General features: G+C 36.4%; 1 protein-coding gene across 1 annotated transcript in view; it reads right to left on the reverse strand.

The window, feature by feature from the left end:
* BMPR2 (bone morphogenetic protein receptor type 2) overlaps positions 1 to 16537 on the reverse strand; it is a 201174-nt gene that overhangs the window by 41034 nt on the left and 143603 nt on the right. Inside the window, exons 4-6 of the mRNA XM_058708868.1 lie at positions 4066 to 4176; positions 2957 to 3048; positions 881 to 1111 (exon numbers count right to left, since the gene is read on the reverse strand). Of these exons, the coding sequence (XP_058564851.1) occupies positions 881 to 1111; positions 2957 to 3048; positions 4066 to 4176 (434 nt within the window). The remainder of the gene's footprint in view (positions 1 to 880; positions 1112 to 2956; positions 3049 to 4065; positions 4177 to 16537) is intronic.

The raw sequence follows: 16537 nt of genomic DNA on the forward strand, positions 1-16537 counted from the left end.
CCATGGAGATTTAATGAACTATGACATTTCAAAATCTCAAAACAGTAAGACATTTCTGTGAGTTGAGAGGGGAGAAGATGATGGAAAGGATAATTTAAAATTATTAATTTCTGGGGCGCCTGGGTGGCTCAGTCGGTTGAGCGTCCGACTTCGGCTCAGGTCATGATCTCATGGTCCGTGAGTTCCAGCCCCGCGTCGGGCTCTGTGCTGATGGCTCAGAGCCTGGAGCCTGTTTCAGATTCTGTGTCTCCCTCTCTCTCTGACCCTCCCCCGTTCATGCTCTGTCTCTCTCTGTCTCAAAAATGAATAAACGTTAAAAAAAAATTTTTTTTAAATAAATAAATAAAATAAAATTATTAATTTTTTTCTCCAATGTTAAAAAGTATAAATGAGTATTTCATATTAAATGTTTCTTTTGTTTCTGAAATTAAGATAGAAAACATAGTCTTTTATATTCTTTCTTTATACTGTATCTCTTAGCAGTACAAATACAAATTAAATTGTTATGTTTTACAAGTATGAAACAGAAAGCTTTCATAAATATGTATGTGTCAGTGCTATTCAAGGTGCTCATCCACAAAGTATTTACCAGTCAGGGATAAGGAGCTTGCACAAGAATGAACGTCAGTCAAAACACTGTTTCCTTCATCAAGAAAGTCTTGCTGAGAGGGAGAGACAGACAGACAGACAGACAGACAGATGAACTAAAAAGTTAACTAGTGACTTGGTTGATTCACATTCTGATGTGAGATCCTTATCTCACAGCAAACCATTTATTAACCAATTTGCAAACCACCAATGTTCTACATAACAGTAGTCCTCCTAAAATTCTGATTGACAACTAATATAAATGTCAGTTTAATTTTTATAAAGAACTTACATTGGGATAATACTCCATCACAAGCAAATATTCCATGCGTCCATCTGCAGTAACTCTCTCATCTCCAACTATAAAGCGAGCAATGTTGTCATGTTCCATTAAAGGCACTCTGTAAATGTTCTTCTCATTGATAAAATTCTGACGGTTTGCAAAGGAAAACACTTTTACAGCAACTGGACGTTCATCTAAGGAACCTTTATATACTGCTCCATATCGACCCCGGCCAATCAGCTGTAAATTTGTTTTGAAGAAAGCAAGGTATTAATTCATATCACAATTGAACAATCAATTTTCTAGAAAAGTGTAAATCCAAATGTATACCACAGTTCTCTATTGCTTATAGTTTAAATTACTCCACTGTCAAGAAACTAATAAATTCTACATCTCATATGGCTCAGGAAACTCCTATCAGACCCAGCCCTCCCAAAGATAACAACTATGAACTCTGAACAAAATTTTAAAAAGAAATCTAAAAGTGCTAGAGAATGAACAAAAGGAAGTAGATTCTGAGGGGAGTCAACACTTAAAAGAAAGGAATGCCATAGGGTGAACTACTCATTTTTATAGCTTTTAGCCTGAAAGCAGGCTGACACGAACACTGCACAGTGCAGTGAGAACTGTGATAGAAAATCTATAGTCTTCCTGGCCCTAGGAGCCAGAGGACAGAATTTAGGACAACGAAAAATGCTGGAAAGGGAGAGGAGAATCCCACAAAGAAGAGTGAGAGAGGGGGAAATGAAATGAATACTTGAGACCAATTCCAGCTAAAGATAAAACAATTGCAGTGAGATTTGAGCTTCCATCTAAGAGACAAGGAGTTCACAGTACGTCCAACCACGTTAACTGCCTATTAAAACAAATAATGGAAATAAACACACTTTAGAAAAACCTACCAGAACACAAGGTCTCCTCAATATAATATTCACAATATACAGGACACAATAAAAAAATAAAATCAGCAAAATGCAACCCATTCTCTTCATTTTTGGCTTCTGGGGATTTTACTTTACTGAAACAGGTTAAGGATTTACCATCATTTATTTAATATTTTTGTCATATTTAACTATTTCTAGGTTAATTACTTAATAAACAGACTGCCTTTTAGAAAGGCTGTATCAATATATAGTTAAATCAGCAATGTTTGGGAGTATTTTACTCAGTCCAGGATAAAATCCTGTGGTTTTAACTAGTATTTTTTTTTCAATTTAGTAAATTGGACATCTTATTATGCATTCAAAAGCTACCTTTAATTCTTTTATGAATTGACACTTCATCTTTTTGGTCCATTTTTTATGGATTGTTGCTTCTATACTGATTTATACTAGCTCTTTAACAATTCTACTTTAGGTGTTGAAATGCTTTTTTGAATATTTTAACGTTGTTTATTGTATTTTTCTCCCAAACAGAAGGTTCCTAAAATGTTTTATATAATTAAATCTACCATATCTATTATTTAACAGTCTCTAGTATGGGGATCATAGTTTATTTATTCTAATAATAATCATAAAAACATTCATCATGGTAAGACTATAACATAGGTTCTGAGATATTACCATATAACAGTTGTATGTACCTATAAAAATATGCAATATATGCACAGACAAGGAATATTTATTTGGCATATACCATGGGTTGCTTGAATGGCACATTCTTCTCAGAATTTCACATGTCTTTATTCCTATACACTATTGCAGTCTATACTCAAAGATCATCTCCTTTCTAAATACACTTTCTGTCTCCTTTCTAAATATACTTTCTTTACTAAACCGCTTTCCACCTTTTTCTTTTTATCTGTTTTATTTTTCTCTATAGCACTTACTACTACTAGAAGTAATATACATTTATTTGTTTCACCTCTTTGTAGACTCTTTCCCACTAGAATACAAGTCTCAAGGCGGCTCTCTGTAGTTTTTACCTATATTCTCAGTGCCTGAAATAGACCTTGGTACCAAACTGATAGTTAATAAATGCTCAAGGAATAAATGGATAAATGATGTAGTGAGTGAATGAAGTTACTGTCTCAGATATACTATGAGAGCAGAAAGAACAGTCCATATGTTCTAAAAGCAATCTTACCTCCAACAGTTTCAGATTATCTAGGTCAAGAGAGGGTTCTGATGCTGCTGCCTCCATCATGTTCATACTGTGAAGACCTTGTTTACGGTCTCCTATAACAATAGGAAAAAGAAGTTGCTAATGTACGGTTCTCTTAAAATCTTTATTACACTTTTTCTTATAATTGCTAAAAAAGAAGAACTACAGAAGGTAGGCAGCAAGATTTATGCCCAATGTCACCAAGAGTAAAACTATTTACTAAACTAAGAATTATCTATAAATGAAGATGAATGATGAATAATAACATTAAAGCTGAATTTTGGGAGATAGTTCCAGTAACAGACCTAATTTAAAATTCAAAGAAATATTGCAGAAACATTAAAGAAGGTTTTAATAGCTTAAAAAAAGTGATTCAAATGAATGAATGGGTACTGATTTTCTAAAAAGCTCATCAAACCTAAAATTTATTAGCACTGACTGGACAGTTGGGGTGCTTGAGTGGCTCAGTCAGTTGGGCGTCCAGCTTCATTCAGCTCAGGTCATGATCTCACAGCTTGTGAGTTCAAGCCCCACGTCAGGCTCTGTGTTGACAGCTCAGAGCCTGGAGTCTGCTTCAGATTCTGTGTCTCCTTCTCTCTCTGCCCCTCCCCTCCTTGTGCCCTGTCTCTCTCTCTTTCTCAAAAATAAATAAACATTAAAATAAATATTAAAAAAAAAAAGAACTGACTGGACAGTTGATGATACTGAAGATTTATTTATTTATTTATTTATTGGTGTGAAAATAGTATTGTGGTTACATATATTTTAAGTCCTTATATTTCAGAGATAATACTAAAGTTTTTACAGATAAATGACATATGCAATTTACTTCAAAATACCCAGTACCATGAAGGGTGTGGTGAGTGGGGCTATGGATGATATATAGATGTAATAATCATTGAAGTTGGGTGATAGATATTTTGTATATGCTTGTAACTTTTCATAAAAACTAAGAAAAAAAGTTTGCGAAGAGAGGATGGGACCTACTGTAGCACAGAGTTTTTTTTTAGCATAGAAACTTTAAAAAGGAAAAAACTGATTCTGACTAAATGGTATATTTGATACAAAAAAACAAAAGGAGATACTTTTACCTGTCAGCATCCTGTATCCAAAGCATAAGGCAACTATCAAAACAGCTAATACAGAGACTGATGCCAAAGCAATGATTATTGTCTCATCTCGGTTAAATGAATGAGGTGGACCTAAAAGAAGACAAATTTTAAAACACAGTTATTTCTTATTTTACCATTTTGTTAAGAACTGACAGAAAGGCTATATCAATATATAGTCAATCAGCAATGTTTTTGCATCAAAGGAAATTAAAGAAAAATAATAAATTTGTGACGGTCACAAATTATGTGTTTTTAATCATACAAATGATCTTATAGATTTACAACACTGAAATACCTGTTGGCTGTGCTAATTAATGAATATCAACTACATCATGGAACAGCATAGGCAGAATAATACAATATTAAGAGAACAGTCTTTGGAATCACATTGGTTCTAAATCCTGACTATGCCACTCTTAGTGGAATTTGGCAAATTATTTGCCTTTTCTGATCTTTAATTTTCTCATTTATAAAGTCAGTACTCTCTACCTCAAAAGTCTTCTGTGAGGCTTAGATGGGAGTCTAAGTACTTAGTACCATGTTGAGTATATATTATTTATGCAATAAATGGTAGTTTATCAATATTGATATTATGATTATTAATGAAAAGAACATGGCTTTACAGGCAATGAAATCTGAAGTGGACTTAAAACTCAGTTCTTCCACTTACTGCATGACCTTGGGAAAATTTCTTCACCTGTCTGAGCCAAAGGTTATTCACCTGCAGATAGGGAACACACATATCTAAACTATAGGGCCATTACAAGCATGTAAACTATACTATGTGTTAGTTCCATTCTGTGGACCAGATGAAACACACTTTAGGATGGATTTCCACAAACTGGAGCACATTCAGAAGAGAATAGTGAAGAACTCTAAATTGTGATGGGTAGAAAGAACTGAAGTGTCTGGTGTGGAGCAAGAAAAACACTAGAGAAGATATGATAGTTGTCTTTATGTGGAAAAAAGGACTTAACAGCTAGCGAGAACATAAGATCTAATCAGTGTGTGTTCAAGGACAGCAGTTTTTAACTCAGTATGCACAAGAATTTATGGCTGATAAATAGAGCTGTCTAAAATGGAATGAGTTACCCTATGAAATAGCTGTTCATATATTTTTTTTAATTGAAGGTATTCACTGTTTGGTAATAATGACCAGAGGGTAGGCTTGATGACTGATAACACCATTATTTAATAATTCTTTATTTTTTTTTTATTTTTTATTTTTTAAAATTTTTTTTTCAACGTTTTTTATTTATTTTTTGGGGGACAGAGAGAGACAGAGCATGAACGGGGGAGGGGCAGAGAGAGAGGGAGACACAGAATCGGAAACAGGCTCCAGGCTCCGAGCCATCAGCCCAGAGCCTGACGCGGGGCTCGAACTCACGGACCGCGAGATCGTGACCTGGCTGAAGTCGGACGCTTAACCGACTGCGCCACCCAGGCGCCCCAATAATTCTTTACATTCAAGGGGCGCCTGGGTGGCTCAGTCGGTTGGGCATCTGACTTTGGCTTGGGTCATGATCTCATGGCTCATGAGTTCCAGCCCTGCGTCGGGCTCTGTGCTGACAGCTCAGAGACTGAAACCTGCTACAGATTCTGTGTCTCCCCCCGCCTCTCTCTGCCCCTGCCCTGCTCATGCTCTGTTTCTCTCTGTCTCTCAAAAATAAATAAACATTAAAAAATAATAATAATTCTTTACATTCAAATTCAAGCATATGTTATTTTAAATCTTTCTCACTTTGGACATTATAATTATGTGTTGTATCAAACTAGAAGCCTCTGGCAAAGTCAGAAGCTTCTATAACAAAGAGTTCCTCCAATGTGCATTCCTGTTCTAAAGGAATGTATTTGTGTCAAATTAAACACAACTGAATATTACAATGTCAAAACAATATCTCTATAGAAGAATCTTCTGGTGCACTATAATACTTACTCATTTAGCAAGTCAAACTCCAGGCTTGTACCTAAACATTACCATAAGGTCTTATTACCATAAGACCTAGCAATTCCCCTCATAGGGCATATACCCAAAAGAACTGAAAACAAGTGTTCAAACGAAAACTTCTACAGGAATGCTCATGGCACACTAATCATAATAGCCCAAAGTGGAAACAATATGAATGTTAATAAACCGATGAATGAATAAACAAAATGTATTACAGACTGAACTGTGTTCTCTTAAAATTCATATGGTGAAGACTTAACACACAAGTGATGGGTTTTGGAGATGGGACCTTTGGGATTAGGTTTAGATGAGCCACGGGAGTGGGGCCTTCATGATAGGACTAGTGCCCTTATAAGAAGAGATGTCAGAGGACTTTCTCTCTCTGCCATGTGAGGAAACGGTGAGAAGGTAGCTATCCACAAGCCAGAGAGTTCTTAACACAATCCAACCAGGCTGGCACCCTAATCTTGGACTTCTGGCCACTAGGACTGTGAGAAAATAGATTGTTGTTTAAGCCACACAGTCTATTCTGTTTTATTGTGGCTGTGAGGGTGGCAGAATATAATATCTCATAATATGCCTCTTTGGCATAAGGACTATCTTGAGCTGGTTATTTTTAAGAAACACCAGACACAGAGGCAACTGGGTGGCTCAGCCGGTTAAGCATCTGACTTCAGCTCAGGTCATGATCTCCCGGTTCGTGAGATTGAGCCCCGTGTAGGGCTCTGTGCTGACAGCTCAGGGCCTGGAGCCTGCTTCCAATTCTCTGTCTCCCTCTCTCTCTGCCCCTTCCCTGCTTGTGCTCTGTCTCTCTCTTAAAAATAAATAAACACTGAAAATAAAATTAAGAGAAAAAAGGAACACCAGACACAGGAGCAGCTCTGAAAACCAAGTAGAAGTTACCCTTTTATAAAAGGCATTTACATTTTTGTAAGGAAAATCTCCATTTGTAAGGTGTCTCCCTCTCTGTACTAGGAAGACAAAAATGACTAAAACTCTTGAAACTTTTTTTTTAAATCTTTTTTTAACGTTTATTTATTTTTGAGACAGAGAGAGACAGAACATGAACGGGGGAGGGTCAGAGAGAGGGAGACACAGAATCTGAAACAGGCTCCAGGCTCTGAGCTGTCAGCACAGAGCCCGACACGGGGCTCGAACTCACAGACCGCGAGATCATGACCTGAGCCGAAGTTGGTCGCTTAACCGACTGAGCCACCCAGACGCTCCTAAAACTCTTGAAACTTTTATCAATAGAGAAGACAAGGACTTAAATCTACATAACAACCATACACTTGTTTACTGTGCTTTTCCTAGTAACAATCCGTTACTGGTCTTTCCTTAACCCACTCCCCCTTCCCCATTTTCTTTTGGCTTAGGTGGAGACAGTATTTACCCTGGTTACTTGGGCTACTTCAGAGATTTACTCAATTTTCCTGGGAATCGCTCATGTATGCAGGAAGTATATATGTTAAACTTCTATTTGTTTTTCTCCTGTAATACTGTCTTTTACAATGAAGGTGGAAGGGATGTGACACTATTTTTGAGAGAGAGACAGAGACAGAGACAGAGAGAGAAGGAGAGCGCTAGTGAGCAAGGGGCAAAGAGAGAGAAGGAGAGACAGAGAATCCCACCAAGGGCAGAGAGAGGGAAATGGAGGGAGAGAGAGAGATGGAGATGGAGAGAGAGAGAAGGAGAGGGAGAAGGAGGGAGAGAAGAAGGAGAGAGAGGGAAAGGGAAAGAGAAAGAGAGGGAGAGAGGGGGAGACAGAGAGAGAAAGAGAGAGAGAGAGAAAAGTGAGGTTCACATTCACCCGGAATGGAGCTTGTGCTCACCCAGAGCAGGGCTCAAGCTCACCCAAAACAGGGCATGAGCTCATCAGATGTGGAACTCGAACTCACAAACCTTGAGATGATGACCTGAGATGAAGTCAAATGCTTAAGGACTGAGCCACGCAGGCACTCTGTTTTCCTATTGTTAACAGTTCTTTGCATATTTTAGGACACAAATCTTTGATATGTGTTTTGCCAATATTCTATCCTAGTATGGCTGGTCTTTTCATTGTCTTGGTATGAGGGTAATGCTGGCTTCACAGAATGAGTTAGGAAGTGTTCCCTCTCCTTCTATTTTCTGAAAGCGATTTAGAGAATTGGTATCATTTCTTCTTTATTATTTTTTTAAATTTTTATTTATTTATTTTTGAGAGGGAGAGAGCACAAGCATGAGCAGGGGAGGGGCAGAGAGAGGGGAAGAGAGAGAGAATCCCAAGCAGGCTCTACACTGTTAGCACAGAGCCCGATGTGGGGCTCGAACTCACAAACTGTGAGATCAGGACCTGAGCAGAAATCAAGAGTCCGAACGCTGAACTGACTGAGCCACCAGGCACTTAGGTATCATTTCTTCTTTAAATGTTTGCTAGAATTCAACAGTGAAACCACCTGAGCTGAGTGCTTTCTGTTTTAGAAGGTTACTGATTATTGGTTGAGTTTCTTTAATAGATAATGCCTATATTTCTCTCCGAATTTTGGTAGATGTGTATGTTCAAGGCATTAGTTACCAACCTTGTGGGCAAAGAGTTGTTCATAATATTCTTTTATTATCCTTCAAATACTCATGTGATTTGCAGTGATGACCTTTCTTTCATTCTTGATTATTAGCAACTTATTTCTCTTTTTTTTCTTAGTAGCTTGGTTAGATATTTATCAATCTTTTTGTTCTTTTCAAAAAAACCAGTTTTTGGTATGGTTGATTTTTTTCTCTATGAACTTTTTGTTCTCAATTTAATTGTTTCTGATCTTTTATTCTGCTTATTTGGGATTTAATTTGCTCTTTTTCTAGCTTCCTAAGTTGGAAGCTTAGGAAATCACTAGGATTTATTATCTAAAAACAAACAAACAAACAAAAAACGGTTATACACAATTAAATCCAATTTCATTCAGTTAACAATAAAAAAAAAAAAAAAACTGCCCCAAATTTTACCACCAATGTGACAGACAAAATACACTTATATTTTTCATATAGTGAGGCTGCTCTTTACCTGGATCAAAAAAATTCACAAGTCTATTATGAAACAAAGTTTTGATATTTTCAAATTAGAAAGGCTGCATTTTAAAATGGGTTTAATTTTCTTGTGTAATTCAAATACATGAGTTAATAAAAAAGATTCTCTAAGTCTATATAAGAAATAATATATATATAAGAAAATAATAATAAAATATTGAAAATTATAATAGTAATGTGACATTATGGAAACACCATCTCTGCAAATGAACAGCCAATGTTGTAATTCCCCAAAGAATTGAAGTACACTACTTATATGAAAAGTGTATTTTAAATTCAATCAGGAATAAGAAGTCATGAGAAATCTAGTTTTATTTTAAAAGTCTTTTAAAAAATTTTCAGTTTATTTATTTTGAGAAGCCGCATGAGAGCAGGGGAAGGGCAGAGCGGGAGGGAGAGAGAGAAAGAATGGGTGAGAGAATATCCTAAGCAGTCTCCATGCTCAGTTCAGAGCCCAGAACCCCAGGCAGGGCTCAATCACACAATGTGAGATCATGACCTGAGCGAAAATCAAGTCACTCACTTAACTAGGTGAATCACCCAAACACCCCTAAAAAGTCTATTTTTAATTTCTGAAATATGTTGACACTTTAAAATTTTAAGAATTTAAAACTTAATGTTCTTTAGTTTATGTGACATTATAAACTGAAATTTAAAATGTAACAAAAGCATACATTCTCTATTCTAAAATAGCATTGTATATTAAAAAAGTATAGACTGTTTAACACAAGTGAAAATTATTAAAGATAGAACATTAAGATTTGGCCTTCTAGGTTAGATATTCTTGTTTTTATACTTTTTAAAAAATGTTTATTTTTTTTTTAGAGTGTGAGAGAGAGAGAGAGACAGAGTGAGAGCGGCGGGAGGGGCAGAGAGAGGGAGACACAGAATCCCAAGCAGACTCCAGGCTCCACACTGTCAGCACAGAGCTGGACACATGGCTCGAACTCATGAACTGTGAAATCATGACCTAGGCTGAATTTGGATGCTTAACCAACTGAGCCATCCAGGCAGGTACCCTTAGATATTCTTATTTTTAACTACATTATGAAAACACTGTATACTGCTAAAGTGATGTATATTTTAATTCTATCAAACTTTTATTACAAAATAGGAATAATTTTCCTAGTCTATTTTTCTTGTTACTAGATAGTAATTTTAGCATTACAAAAATTTCTGGAAAAAGGATACAATTATGTAATAATAATATCAATAGTAAGGTTTCCAGAAATATTCCCATTAAAAAAACTGTTTTTGTCACTGATTTAAGCAACAGAAGCGTTTCACAACCTATGAAGAAGAGCAATATCTTGAACACACTACAAATGTTAACCATATGGTACTTACATACTATTTTATTTAGAGAAAAGAATACTCTACTAAAAATTATGCTGCTTAAACTATAACTCAAACTATGACTTATAACCTTGAATATATATATATTTTTTTATCAGCTTACTTTTTATTTATTTTTTTTAATTTATTTTTTAATATATGAAATTTACTGTCGAATATATATTTTTTATTTATTGAAATGACTCCTTAAGATTATCTAGTCATAGATTTTTCTTTTTCTTTTCTTTTTTTTTTTCTTTTTCTGGAGAGGAAGGGCAGGTGAGTCATAGATTTTTCAAAATCAGTTTATAAAAATAATCAGTTTATGTGAACTTTAAAAAGACAATAAAAACAAACTGGCTTAGGTATCCCTAATACCTTTTCACAGAGTCTGATTTTTCTGAGTCTCTTTTTGAATCTAACATCTATATTCTGTTTTCCATACACTTTTTTTTTTTAATTTAGATATAATTTACTTCTAACATTACATTAGTTTTCGGTAGGCGATATAATGACTCAACACACATTCTTTCTTTTTTTTTTTTTTTTTTTTTTTTAAATTTTTTTCAACGTTTTTTATTTATTTTTGGGACAGAGAGAGACAGAGCATGAACGGGGGAGGGGCAGAGAGAGAGGGAGACACAGAATCGGAAACAGGCTCCAGGCTCCGAGCCATCAGCCCAGAGCCTGACGCGGGGCTCGAACTCACGGACCGCAAGATCGTGACCTGGCTGAAGTCGGACGCTTAACCGACTGCGCCACCCAGGCGCCCCAACACACATTCTTTCTTATGTGCCATTAAAAACATAATTGGGGGGGTGTTGCCTGGGTGGCTCAGTTGGTTAAGTATCTGATTTCAGCTCAGGTCATGATCTCACAGCTCATGAGTTCGAGCCCCACATCAGGCTCTGTGCTGACAGTTTGGAGCCTGGAGCCTGCTTCAGATTCTGTGTTTTTCTCTCTCTGCCTCTCCCCGGTACTCACTCTGTATGTGTGTGACTCTCTCTCAAAAATAAACATTAAAAAAAATTTTTTAAATTCTTTTTAATGTTTATTTATTTTTAAGAGACAAACAGAGACAGAGCACGAGCAGGAGAGGGGCAGAGAGAGAGGGAGACACAGAACCCGAAGCAGTCTCCAGGCTCTGAGCTGTTAGCACAAAGCCCAATGCAGAGCTCGAACCCACAAACCATGAGATCATGACCTGAGCCGAAGTTGGATGCTCAACCAAGTGAGCCACCCAGGCATCCCAAAACATAATTAAGAAGAAAAATACAGCATTTCTTAAAAGAGAGCTTTCCACTATCATCTCTGGAATTTTGTTCCCAACCACTGATATCCAGTCTAAAAATGTTAATGCAGGTGCTTGCTTGCTTGCTTGCTTTTTTAAAGTAAGCTCTACACCCAGCATGGGGTTTGAATTCACAACCCCAAGATCAAGAGCTCCATGTTCTACCAAACAAACCAGCCAGTCACCCCAATGCAGTTGCTTTCTTGTTCATACCAGAAAATGCCAACGGGAGATTGCTTGCTTTATTTTTAATCTTTTAATTATAAAAACTTCCTACTATACACGAAAGTAGAAAGTACATAGAATCTTCAATTACCCAACACTATACCTTAGCAATATCAACATTTTTGCCATCCAATGTAGAGTTTTCAAACAACAGAACTCCTATGATTTCCTCAAATGGCCTGTTGACAGAAACATTGAGGAGTTGATGTTGAGTGGATAATCTATCAGGATAATAAGTTCACATGTGTGCAGATGGCAAGCACCATATTTAATCAATTTTGACAATGATCTCATCTAAAAATCTCTTAAGGTGGGATGCATCAAACAACTGACAGCATTTTACAATTAGTTGATAGTGTTTTTCTTAGTGGTAGGAAAAAACACCCCTCCCCCTTACATCCTAAGGATAAGTCTTTCAATTATTGGTTGTTTAGATAGGATGAAATATCACATCAGATATGCTTAAATGTGAAAAAGTTATTTCCAATGCTGCTCAGGATGTAAAAAGATGCAAGCAAATTTTGCTTCTACCCTAATAACAAGCCAAGACACCTAACAAGTCACTTACTAAACCTACAAAATCTTTTCTTTAAAGCTCATTAAGAGCTAATGACACAAAGAAACCAGTATATTAAAAAAACTAGTAAGTGACAACCCTTTTCTAAGAGAGAAGATTTCTAAAACTGCCTTTATCCTTGATGATGCAGTGAGCTGAAGAGGACACCCCCCACAGATGTGAGTAGGAAGAAACAGCTGAACATTTAACAAATTCTTAAAGCATAAGAGTACTGGATAGCATGACAGCTAAGAGTATCTAGGGCTGTGAACACAAAAAGAGCTTACAATCACCTGCCAACTCTTTTCTATAGGCCTTTACCAAGTACTCACAAGTATGAATAGAGGCAGGACAAGAGAACTGAGAGAATCCTCTTAAGTGTGGGTACACAAGGCCTGCTGAAGCCTGAGAAGGGCAAGAGAGCTGAGACAAACCTTTTGGGCAATGCTGGCTTTCAACTGATTACAAGACAGTGTCCAACTGTGGTTGGCCAAGGGGTATTAAAGTTTAGAGAGTTTTCGGGTGCCTGGGTGGCTCAGTTGGTTAAGTGTCCAACTTCAGCTCAGGTCATGATCTCTTGATTCGTGGGTTCAAGCCCTACATTGGGCTCACTGCTGTCAGCCCATCAGCGTGGAGCCAGCTTTGGCTACTCTGTCACCCTCTCTCTCAGTCCCTCCTTTGCTTGCACTCTCTCTCTCAAAAAATAAATGAAACATTAAAAAAAAAAAAGTTGTGAGAGTTCTTTCCTAAAGTGCCAGAGTATAGGGTTTACCAAAGACTAAAGGCATAGAAAGAGAACTACAAGAAATCCTATAAGCACTGAGGCCTTAAACCAAACTTAGGCGAATGTTCATCCTGCCCTCAAATCATTTGAAACCTATAATGAAATGAATCAAACTAAGCCAACAGCAAAGCCCAGATACAGCTAACAGACTACATTCATTTAGCCCTTCATCGTAGTAGCTTGACAAAACAGTGTATTTTTTTCTGAACATAAATATTTTAGACTCTTCTTTTATCCACAATGTTCATTACTAAACCAAAAATCAAAAGATGTGAAGAAGAAAATCTGGTTCAATCTCAAAAAGTAAGTCATCTGGGGCACCTGGGTGGTTCAGTCTGTTAAGTGTCTTGACTCTTGACCTTGGCTCAGGTCAAGATCTCAAGGTTCCTGAGATGGGGCTCTGCACTGACAGCGTGGAGCCTCCTTGGGATTCTCTCTCCCCCCTTCTCTGTCCCTCCTCTGTTCACGTACACACACACACACACTCTCTCTCTCTCTCTCTAAGTAAATAAACAAACATTAAGGGGCACCTGGGTGGCTCAGTTGGTTAAGTGTCTGTGTTTGGCTCAGGTCATGGTCTCGCAGTTCGTGAGTCTGAGCCCTGCACTGAGCTCTGTGCTGATAGCTTGGAGCCTGGAGCCTGCTTTGGATTCTGTGTGTGTGTGTCTCTCTCTCTCTCTCTGCCCCTCCCCCACTCTCTCCTCTCTCTCTCTCTCTCTCTCTCTCAAAAAAGAAACAAAATAAATTAAAAAAATAAACATTAAAAAAAGTAAGTCATCAACAGAAACAATCACTGATGACGAAAATATCAGACTTAAAAAATAACTATGATAAATGTGTTTAAAAATACAGTGGAAAAAGTGGACACATGAATGAACAGATGGGAAACATCAGATGAGATATAAAAAAGCCAAATGGAAATGTTAGTGGATGTAAAGAATTCTTTTGAGGGGTGCCTGGGTGGCTCAGTCAGTTAAGCGTCCAACTTCCAACATTTATTTTTTTGAGAGACAGAGACAGAGACAGAGCATGAGCAGGGAGGGGCAGATAGGGAGGGAGTCAGATTCTGAAGCAGGCTCCAGGCTCTGAGCTGTCAGCACAGAGCCCGACACGGGGCTTGAACTCATGGACCGTGAGATCACGACCTGAGCCAAAGTCGGACTCTTAACCAACTGAGCCACCCAGGCGCCCTGTGGTCTGCTTCTTTTCAATTAACATTGTCCTAGATCATAAAGAACCCTCCAATTTATGTTGTTTATACTACACTGCTTACCAAAAAAAAAGCTTGTGAACATCTTTCTGTATGTTCATTGAGTTGTTCAAATCTTCTGTTTATTGAATATTTGACTGCTTATCAATACTAGAAAGTTGTGTTAAAATCTTCCATTATAATTAAGAATAGAATTTGTCTACTCTTTTAGTTGTATCCATTTTTGGTGCATGTATTTCAAACTATATTACTAACTACATACAAATTTTAAAATTGTTCTATCTTCCGTTAAATGAATATTTGTCATTATAAAGTAACCCCTTCTTTGTCTCTGGTAATGTTTGATGCCTTAAGGTCCACTTGATCTGATATTAATATATCTAATATTCATATATTTTCCCCACCAATTTATTGTTTATATTTCTGTATCCTTATGATTTATATGTATCTCTTGTAAATAAACTAAACAGGATTATTAGTGTGTTTTTAATTTTTGTTTTTTTTTAAAAAGCTTTGTTGACATATAATTCACATAGCATACAATTCATTCATTTAAAGTGTACAATTTAATGGTTTTTGGTATATTACATTACTAATTTTTAAAACTTGTGATGAATATATAAAGTTTGCCTTTTTAACCATTCATGATTGTAAAAGGGAGTGGCATTAATTACAGTGACAATGTTGTGCTATCATTAATACTACCTGTTTTCACAACATTTTTATCACTCCAGTGAAAAACTTTGTAACCATTAAAGAATAAATCCCTATGCTCCCCTTCTCCCAGCCCCTGGTAACCTCAAATCTACTTTCTGTTTCTATGAATCTGCCTACTCCTAATATTTCATATAAGTGGAATCATGTAATATTTGTTATTTTATGTCTGGTATATTTCATTTAGCATAGCACAATGTTTTCAAGGTTCATCCATGTTGTAGTATGTGGGCTATCTTTTCATTTTTTGATACATGCTTTGAGGCACAAAAGTTTTTAAATGTGATGATGTCCATATTTGTCTATTTTTACTTTTGTTGCTTGTGTTTTTGGTGTCATAGGTAAGAATTCACTGCTAAATCCAAGCTCATGAAGTTCTAAAAGTTCTATGGTTTTCGCTTTTATATTTAGGTTACTGATCCATTTTGAGTTCATTTTTGTACATGGTGTGAGGTAAGGGATCAACTCCATTCTTTTGCAAGTGGATGCTAGTGCTTTAAAATCAATCCAAACACTCTTTGTCTTTCAACTGGAGTGTTAAATTCATTTACATTTAAGATAATTAGTGACATCTTTGTGTTTATTTCTATTATCTTATTTTAGACAATTTGCCTTTGCCCATCTGTTTTCTGGGCAATAGAAAGACTTTAGAATACTTTTCCAATCCTCTCAATTATTTGCTAGTGATGTTTTATATTTTAATACCTTTTTTAAACCTCATAAAAAATTATTAAGAGCAAAAGTATTGGCATACAGAACTTTAATATACTTCTGCTTGTAGTCCAAATTGGTACAACTGTTTTGGAAACAGTTTAGCTTTATTTACTAGAGCTGAAGATACATACACACAATGACTAAGCAATTCTACTCCTAGTTATATACCTTGGAGAATTTTGTGCACATGTGAACCAGGACATATGTTCAAGAATGTTGATAACTGAATCATTCATAGTATACAAAAATTAGAAAAAAAAAAATCTATCAACAAGAGAATAGAAAAGTAAATTGTGGTATAGCCATACAATAGACTATTATACAGCAGAACTGACTTGTATTCATTATATTTTTAAAAAGACAAAACACAAACAAAAAATACCAGAAGAACTATAGTTTTCTCAATAGCACAATTTTTTTAAAGCTTATTTATTTTGAGGGAGAGTGTGCACAAGTGGGGTATGGGCAGAGAAAGAAAGAGAAAGGAGGGAGGGAATACCAACTAGGCTCTGTGTTAACAGCCCGATGCAGGACTCAATTTCATGAAACGGGGCTCGATCTCACGAACCAGGACCCGATCTCATGAACCGTGAGATTATGCTGTAAGCCAAAATCAA

The sequence above is a fragment of the Neofelis nebulosa genome, chromosome 2, assembly GCF_028018385.1.
Source record: "Neofelis nebulosa isolate mNeoNeb1 chromosome 2, mNeoNeb1.pri, whole genome shotgun sequence".
NCBI lineage: Eukaryota > Metazoa > Chordata > Mammalia > Carnivora > Felidae > Neofelis > Neofelis nebulosa.